This window comes from Daphnia magna, linkage group LG7, assembly GCF_020631705.1.
Source record: "Daphnia magna isolate NIES linkage group LG7, ASM2063170v1.1, whole genome shotgun sequence".
Lineage (NCBI taxonomy): Eukaryota > Metazoa > Arthropoda > Branchiopoda > Diplostraca > Daphniidae > Daphnia > Daphnia magna.
The window spans coordinates 6,006,846-6,016,417 of NC_059188.1; the positions used below are offsets into that span (position 1 = coordinate 6,006,846).

Consider the following 9,572-nt stretch of genomic DNA (forward strand, 5'->3'; position numbering starts at 1 on the left):
TGAGTTTATATATCTACATGTAAACAGAATCAAATTAAATTGTATTCAATGTGAATACACTGTGATACCATAGGTTTTCACTTCTATATGTAAACAGGATCAAATATACTTTTATTCAATGTAAATACACTGTTATATTATGAGTTTTTATTTCTACATGTAAACAGAATCAAATAACCTTGTATTCAATGTGAATACACTGTGATACCACGAGTTTTTACTTCTATATATAAACAGGATCAAATATACTTGTATTCAATGTGAATACACTGTTATATTATGAGTTTATACTTCTACATGTAAACAGATTCAAATATAGTTGTATTCAATGTGAATACCCTGTTATATTAAGAGTATTTACTTCTAAATGTAAACAGAATCAAATATACTTGTATTCAATGTGAATACACTGTGATACCACGTGTTTTTACTTCTATATGTAAACAGAATCAAATATACTTGCATTCAATGAAAATACACTGTTATATTATGAGTTTATACTTCTACATGTAAACAGACTCAAATATACTTGTATTCAATGTGAATAAACTGTGATACCATGAGTTTTTACTTCTATATGTGCGACGGCACTAATTGCGCGAAGCTAAGGTTTTAGATTTAATTGAACTAGAAATTTGCCACTAAATCGAGTCCAGAGTTTTTATTTGTCGACAAGACAGAAATACGAATGAGGCCTAGTTGCCAGCAAGGCGAGATGAGATTCACTGTCTCGCGAGAGAGAAAAAGGGAAGACAAGAAAAGTATGGGGAATACGGGCCAGAGATCATTAAGACGAAACCGCTTCTGACCCCGCGGGAAGAATTGGGCTGTCCGTCACATTGCCGGCCCTGTTTTCATTGGTGAAAACATCTTTGGGATCGTCCGCCTCGAGTAAACACAGCTTGTGTGCTGACCGGATGTAGCGGGTCGTTTTCGACTTGATGTCCGAAGGATTTTTTCGGCCCTTTTTTCCAGGAAGAGCGCGAGTGACTTCTACTTCGGCAGACCGGACAGCTCCATCTGCGCCAACTTCTACACGAACAATTCGGCCGATTGGCCAAGTGCTTCGTTTCGGGTTGGGTATCTCCATGAGGACAACATCTCCGACAGCCAAGTTTCGCCGAGGGCGGAGCCATTTTGTCCGTTCAATTAGAGTAGGGAGGTACTCTCGCATCCAGCGGTTCCAAACGTGGTTGACGATTTCCTGCGCGTCCATCCACCGCCGCTTACTGAGCAACTGCGGTTGAGCGTCGAAGTTGGAGTGCAGTTGGATATTTGGCCGTCCATGGAGAAAATGATTTGGGGTGAGAGCGTCGACTTCGGTGGGATCACTGCTCACCGGGTTCAATGGACGGGCGTTCAACAAAGCTTCAACACCGGTCATGACGGTAGAGAGCACTTCTTGAGTGACGACTCGCTCATTTAAAACAATTCGCATAGCGAGCTTCGCGGATTTAATCATCCGTTCCCAAGATCCACCAAAATGAGGGGAAGCGGGAGGGCTGAAACGCCATTCGATATTTCGGTTAGCCATATTTTTGGCCAACGCTTCCGGATTCCATTGAGCAATGGGATCACGGATCTCCTGTTCTCCATCGACTAGGTTAGTTCCGTTATCGCTGTAACAGACAAGGGGGACTCCGCGACGGTCTGTGAAACGGGAGAAAGCCATCATGAATGAATCGAGGTCCATGGAATCAGCAAGTTCAAGGTGGACGGCTCGGCAATCCAGAAACGTAAACATGACTCCGTACGTTTTCAGAGTGAGTCGAAGCATGGAGACATGCAGCGGGCCGAAGTAGTCGATTCCGACATGGGTAAACGGCCACTGGTGTGTTTTAATTCTGCTGGCCGGCGAGGGCCCCATGAGCGGACACACCGGTTGGCTGTCGCGTCGCTTGCACTCGAAGCAGGGACGAATCACTCTCTTGATGGTGGCCCGTGGCTGCAGGACATGATACGTCGCCCGGAGATTATGTAACAAGCGCTCCATTTTTGCGTGAGTAAGGCGATTGTGGAGGTCGAGAATAATCATTGTCGCCAGCTGGCTGTCGGAAGACAAAACGATGGGGTGTTTTGTGTCTTCAGGGAGACCAGCATGCTGAATCCGGCCGCCCACCCGAACGATTCCGGACGCGTCTATAAAGGGGGTCAACGTGGCCAACTTGGAGGTGACTGGAACGGGTTTTCCTTTGCGTAAAAAACGGATCTCTACTGCAAAATGATGCTCCTGGTCGACCCGAATCAATAATGTTTGGGCATCACGCAGTTCTGGAGCTGTGAGCCATCGAGAAAACGGGATGACACACTTTTTCAGCGAAAGAGAATAATTCCGAAGGAAGCGCAGCTGCCAGGCGACGATCCTTTTGATTTTGATGAAATCGGAAAACCGTTGAATCACCAAAAAAATGGGATGAGGCGTAGGAACTCGAATGGAACCAATCCATTTAGCGGGTGAGACTTCGGGGTCATCATTTTCTGGCTCGGCAATGTTCATCGGTGATGGCCAGGCCGTTTCGGGCATCAATAAAAAATCAGGGCCGCGAAACCAGCGATGTTGGGTGGTGAAGAAGGCAGCGGACACACCTCGGGATCCGTCGTCGGCGGGATTGAGCTCACCGGGAATGTGACGCCATTGAGTCGCTTCGCTTTGATCCAGAATGTCCGTCACTCGATGGGCCACAAAGGCATGGTATTTGCACGTTTTCGAGTGAATCCATTGTAACACTGTTTGTGAATCACACCAATAATAAACAGCGGATGCGATGGGACCAAGATCCGTGATGACGGTGGCGCATAATTGGGCACCGAGAACCGCGCCTTGCAGTTCCAACCGTGGAATCGAAAGTTGGCGAAGGGGAGAAACTCTTGATTTTGCCATAATCAAAGTGAGGCCAAAATGAGATTCTCCGTATGACGCGCGAAGAAATACACAAGCAGCAAATCCTAATTCCGAAGCATCAGTGAAGACGTGCAGTTGGTAATCCGATGGTTGGGTAGGTCGACGAAAGCAGCGGGGAATTTTTAAAGTTGATATCGTGGGCAGGTCAGCGACCCACCGTTTCCAAACATCGAGAAGTGCCGGTGGGAGCGGATCGTCCCATTCGACTCCGGATCGCCAGATATCTTGCATCAGGATTTTTGCCACCATCACGATTGGAACGAGAAAGCCCAACGGATCAAAGATCGACGCGATTTCTTGCAGGACTTGCCTTTTCGTTTTGACATCGAGTCGGGTGTTGGAATTAAACATAAAAGCGTTGTGCTGGCAGTCCCAAAGGATACCGAGGGTGCGTTCAACGGGCAAAGGGTCGGTGTTGATATCCAGCGCTCTTGCTCGATCAGCCTGATTGACAGAGGCCAACACGGGACGGGACGATGACATCCATTGCACCATATTAAATCCTCCGTGCTTGAGAAGATCGGTTACTTCCTGGCGCTGGGCGATGGCTTCGGCTTCAGTATCGGCTGAATCTAGATAATTATCTACGTATATGTTCTTCAAAACTTTCTCCGCGACTCCTGGGTGTTGGGGTCCAAAATCTTCTGCTGTCCGTCGCAGTGCATAAATGCAGCTTGTCGGTGAGGAGACAGCTCCGAAGACGTGGACAGTCATCTGGAATGTTTGTGGGTCTTCGGTACTGCCCGGTTCTCTCCAGATGAATCGCAATAGGGATTGTTGATGTTCCGGCACTTGCACCTGATGGTACATTTTCTGAATGTCGCCAGAAATTGCGCATGGGCGCTGCCGAAAGCGCAATAATACTGCGATGAGAGAAGTAAGTAAATCCGGACCCTTGTACAGCTCTTCATTTAATGATGTGCCACGGAAGCGCGCCGACGGATTGAAAACTACCCGAACTTTTCCGGGCTTGCTTGCCGCTGTGACTCCATGGTGCGGCAGATAGCATACATGGCCGCGAGTTGGAGGAGAGTTGGGGTCCACTAATTTGGCGTGGCCGGCCGCGATGTACTCGTTGACGACGGCCGCATACCTTTTAGCAAACACCGGATCATTTTTAAAGCGGCGCTCCAATGACGCGAAATGACTGAAGGCGACTTCGGCGTTGTTCGGTAGATTTAATTCCGGATTCTTTAACATCAAACCGACTTCGTAGCGCTCGCCGGTATGCCGGATAGTATCTTGAAGAATGCGAAACGCTTTTTGATCATCTGGTGGTAGGTTTTGATGAGGATAAAGCCCGACGCCGTACGATTCCGTTTTCCAGAACCGCTGGACAGCTTCATTTAAGAACTCGTCGGATTGTTGACGTGAAATATGTCCAACTGAGATGGGCCGGTAATTTTGTCGCTTCAGCAGTGACTCTGGGACTGGACCTGCGATGCTCCATCCGAAATGGGTTAAGATTCCGTCTGGCGCTTCGGTTCCGTCGGGTGGACTGCGTTGCTCCAGTACATCATGGACGCGCATAACGTCTCTGCCTATAAGGATGGTAACGTTGTTGGTGTCAATGTGCGGTATGTCCACGCCTCGAAGATAGCTCCATTCACGCTTTGTTACTGGCCATTCAATCTGCTGGGCGTTGACATTAAGTTTGGGAACGGAGAAAGCCTTTTTTACAGGAAACGATCGGCTTCCGTCTCTGGGTTGAATGTTGAATTTTACTTTCTTCATTTTGATGATCGGGTCTTCTCCATGGAATGTTCCTAGCTTTGTCATGTCTTCTTCGCCGTCGAGGTCGAGCTGTTCTGAAGCGCGATCTAAAATCAATGTAGTTTGGCTTCCCGGATCGAGGAATCCAAACGTTTCTAATGTTTTTCCGTCCGATTCAAGGGTGACAGGTACTATTTGCAGCACCGTGCATGATTCATCGTCGTCAACGGAGAGCGTCGCTACGTTTAAGGGTAGCGTGACTGTTTTCTGTGGTTGTTTTAGGATTGATTTGGGTTCGGTTGGGGCCAAGCGCGGAGCATCGTGTAATAGTGAGTGATGCGGTTGACCGCAATTATTCACAATGCATTTCTTTCGGCTTGTGCAGCCCTTACTCATGTGTCCTTTGATTAAGCATCGGAGGCAGCATCCATGTTCTTTGATGATTTTTGATTTTTGATCCGCTTTTTGGTTTTGCTGGCGTGATTGGAGTCAGAGAAATCTGACTGTGTTTTGCCATCATTTCGCCTTTGACGAACTTGCTGAACCAGCTAGCGAAGTCCTGGAGTGTTTGACTGGTGGGGTGATTCTTTACGATTTGTCTCCCCCACCTGCTTTGTACCTCGGAAGGGAGCTTGGTTACGATGATGTCCAAAAGGCCGGATGATTTCAATTCGTGTTGGTAGCCGCCGCTTCTCAGCGAGGCTACTGCACCGTTCACTACTTGTGAAAATTTCAACAGCACCCTGTAATCATTCGTGCTTACTCGCTGGAGCTGGATTAGGGATTGAATATAAGTCCTCGACACGATCTGGGGATGTCCGTATGTTGATTCCAGCTCTTTTAATGCCTCTTGGTACAAAGCCGGACTGCTTAACGAATCACCAAGGCCATCGCGTATTTCACTGGTCAGACAACGCTTGAGAATGGCCATTTTTTGCGTCGTTGTTAGATTGAAATTGTTATGAACCAAATCACGGAAAATGGCAATAAAATCTTGCCAATTCTTCGGGTCGCCGTCAAACGGCTTGAGGTCCATTTTTGGGAGACGAAAGACGGATGGCGGACGGACGGCGCCGATCCATGAATTTCTGTAAGCTGTATTTCTTCTTTGCCCTCCAGATTGAATGACCAATTGTTTGCATTGCTATCTTTGTCTTTATGAGGCGGCTGATGCTATTGTACTGATTCCGCGTCGGTAGAGACGTAATCTTGCCTGTAAGGCGGCGGACCGGAATCATGGTTGCCCGCGGAGGCTGTTGGTTTTTTGGGTCTTGCTCCTTGGTGCTGTCCATGTGACTCCGTGTTGTGCGCTGCGTTGGTGGATGTTGCTTCATTATGTTGCGCTAAGCGCTCATCGATGGTGGACCTAAATTTTCCCCAGTCGCTTTCTTTTTCCCGTTCGTACCGATGCTTTTCGGTCTGACGAGCGTGTTTTTCTTCTTCCAATTCTCTTTTTTGTTTTTCGATGTCGTCCCGTAAGGACTTTTCCAGCTTGATGCGGTTTGCCATTTCTGCATCCTGGACCTGCTTCCATTCGTTCATTTGAAGGCGCAGGTTTTGTAATTCTTCTGTCAATAATATCATGGCTGCATTGTCTTCTTTTTCAGGACCGACTTTTTCTTTCGCAGCCATGTACGCCAGAAGTTGTTGGAATCTTCTTTCCAGATCTTCTCTCGCCAATTTTTCTTCAACCAACCGTTGTTTTACTTCGTTCTCGTCCTTCTTCTCGGAAGGCAAATCGCGTATCTCGCTGACTGAAGCTGAGTCTTGGTCGTCGAAGGGCTTTCCGTTTTCTTGTTGCTGAAAGGCTCTGGGGTCCTTTGGGTTAAGCCAAGAATTATTGCTCCGGATGCTTTGCCTGCAACGGGCGGATGAACTTGGGATGCTCGGGGCGGTTGAAGGTGGTCGATTGACGGTGCGGATGTATTCGTCGATGCGTCCGTACCAGGTTGCGGTGACGTTTTTTAGCTGGATAATCCAGTCATCTGATGGTTCTTCATCTAGGTCGTTTGACTGGCGATACAAGTTGTGAGCTCTTGTGCATTCTTCCAGCTGGTTGGCCAGCTCTTTTCTTAAGAACTGCACTTCGGTTCTGCTACCGCTTTCTACCATGTGATTTTCTATTCTTTTAGTTAGATTCGTCAGTCTTCTTTTTTCGATCGCCCTGAGTTGTTTCCTCGTTCTCGCTTCAAACAATGGCGAGAAATCTTCGTTTGGCTCGGTCTGATTATCTGCATTGCGACTTAGCGGCCTGACGTTTGATTCCGCCATGATGACATGAAAAAAAATTTCTGAATTATGATGAATGATGGGCGATAAAAGACCAACCGAGCGCTGGACCAACGAGCCTTGCGGCTTAGGACCAAGCACCCTAGGACTTTTTATGCCGACTACCTAGTAGTGAACCCAACCAAGCGTTGGACCAACGGACCTTGCGGCCTGGGACCAAGCACCCTAGGAATACACCGACTTGGCAGTTTTAGGAGACCTGAAATTTATTGCTTCGGGAACTCTTCGCTAATTTCGAGAATAAATTCGTCTTCTTGGTCGCTTGAAGTTGGAGCTGTGGCCAGTTGTTGACTGTATCTGGGCTGAACTGTCTTCTTTTTTCTCTCGGTTAGCAGTTGACGCAATATTCTTTCCGATTCTTCTATCGCTGCTTTCTTTCTTTCGGCTGCGTTTCTGGTTTCTTGTGAGTTTTCCGCCAATAAATGAGCTTCCACTTCTCTACGCTCTGCAATCTGGGCTTCTCGTTTTTCGATCCTTCTCGCTTCGTGCCTGGTGGCTTGGACGGCCCTACTGATAGGACTGTTACGTTTGCGCGGCAGTTTCGTACAATAGGCCCTGTGGCCGCTCGATCACAGAAAAAAGAGGACGAGAATGTGTAATGCACAGCGATAAATGAAGAAGAGAAAAGGAAGTGAGAGAAAAAAAGAAAAAAAAAAAAAAAAATTACTAGACACGTGCGCTTCGATACGCGAATACAAAGAGACACGCGCGGGGTGTGGGGGGAAATCGTGCTGGACACGAGCGGCCTGTCTGGTTTTCTACACCTGGCAAAAAATGTCTACTGTTAGCTACTCAGGGACAAAGATGCACACGGGATAATTACAGGGCCTATCAATGAACAGGCGCGAATGATTTTCTTTTACAAATGTTTCTGAAAAATACTTCTCCCTTAGTCGTTTGGACCAGCATATGCTCACCGACTTAAGACATACCTTTGTCTTCATTTTTTCAAAGTAACAGACAAAGCATTGTCTTAAGATTCGGCTTTTTTAAATACGATATTATTCCTTCCGCTAGTGATTGGTAGCTGTATTTAAAGTTGACTTATTCATATTTTTGTCATTATATGTTAAGTTTAATTTTTTTTTGCCGGCCTTACCAAGAGGGCTGATTCTTTCTTTTGTTTAGACAAAGCATTGTCTTAAGATTTGTCTGTTTTAAATACGATATTATTCCTCGCGCTAGTGATTGGTAGCTGTATTTCAAGTTTAATTTGTCATGTTTTTGTCATTATATGTTAAGTCTAAGGTTTTTCGGCCTTACCAAGAGGGCTTATTCTCTCTTTTTTTTTAAGACAAAGCATTGTCTTAAGATTAGCCTGTTTTAAAAACGATATTATACCTTGCGCTAGTGATTGGTAGCTGTATATAAAGTTAACTAATTCATGTTTTTGTCATTATATGTTAAGTTGAATGTTTTTTCGGCCTTACCATGAGTGCTGCTCCTGTTTGTTTTTTCTTCAGACATAGCCAAGTCTTAAGTTTTTTTCAATAGTTATTTAAAATTAAATATAAAATTATTTAGAAAATTTCAAATTAAATTTTACAATGCATAATTTTAAATAATTTGTGATTACAATTAATTTTTGAATGAATAATTGTTAATAATTTAATTTAATTTCATCATTTCATCATTTCATCATTAGAGTTTCCAATGGATAATTGTTTATTGTTTTTTTTTAATAATTATTGGTTAAAGAATAATTGATAATAATTTGTTAATAGAAACGAAGCGAGCCTTAGATATGTTGTTTTTCTTAATAGAGGAAGTGACTGACGTGTACCCCTTTGGTTTCGGGGGGTTTAACGCACTCCTTTTGAATCCGCCAAGTTTCCCTCTAGTTCGTGTTTCTCTTTAGTAATTCGCATAGGGAAAAGAGGGTGTCGCAAACAAATATTCGCGAAACCTTTCCAGTTAACAGAATACAACTTGGAATAATGTAATGTGAAATATAATTGAACAAGCTTTATTTTAGTATAAATTTTTGTGACGTATTTAAAAGGAAATCTGTTAAATTTTTATGTTTCCCCTTTTGTTTACTGTTTTGGTTACCAAATCCAAAGAGAATCGGCCCAAGGGAAGAAAAGTGAGAAAAGGAAAGTATTAAAAAATGGGTACCCATTCTTCTCCCTCTTCTTTCCTCAGGCCGATTACCTGTGGAATCCACAGGTATCCACAGGTTTGATTCAGTCTCTACAACCATAAAAATTACTGAGAAAATTAAAATTTGAAGGATTTTCATTTAAATACGTCACAACAATTTATACTAAAAAAACTTGTTCAATTACCTTTCACATTACATTATTTCAAGTCCCTTCCTCTATTAAAAACGTTGTTTTAATTTATTTTAAAATTTATGAACTAAATTGTTTGTCAAAAAAATAAAATGTATTGTAATATATATATATTGTGAAGGTTAAGTTATAAATATTGGAAACTGCAATTAACGTAGGACTATGAACTAAAAACGATCAAGACAAAGCTATGTCTTAAGTTGGTGAGCATACTGTAATAGTTTCTAGACTGTGTATTTGCCAGTAAACTAACTCTACTTAAGACGATACAACCATGTGCTTATATACCAAGAGATTGAAGGTTAGAAAGGGAGGGGTTTACAATAACTTTTACTTTTATCATTAACTATTATCCGCAGGGAAGGTTGCATTCG

The 9,572-nt window shown here is 44.3% G+C and overlaps 2 protein-coding genes across 2 annotated transcripts; both read right to left on the bottom strand.

The window, feature by feature from the left end:
• Positions 1–787: 787 nt before the first annotated feature.
• LOC116936007 lies at positions 788–5,011 on the bottom strand. The gene has a single exon (XM_032943230.2). The coding sequence runs from the start codon at positions 5,009–5,011 to the stop codon at positions 788–790; it is 4,224 nt and encodes a 1,407-aa protein (XP_032799121.2).
• A 777-nt stretch (positions 5,012–5,788) lies between these two features.
• On the bottom strand, positions 5,789–6,886 carry LOC116936009. Its single transcript, XM_032943232.2, has one exon. The coding sequence runs from the start codon at positions 6,884–6,886 to the stop codon at positions 5,789–5,791; it is 1,098 nt and encodes a 365-aa protein (XP_032799123.2).
• Positions 6,887–9,572: the final 2,686 nt, after the last annotated feature.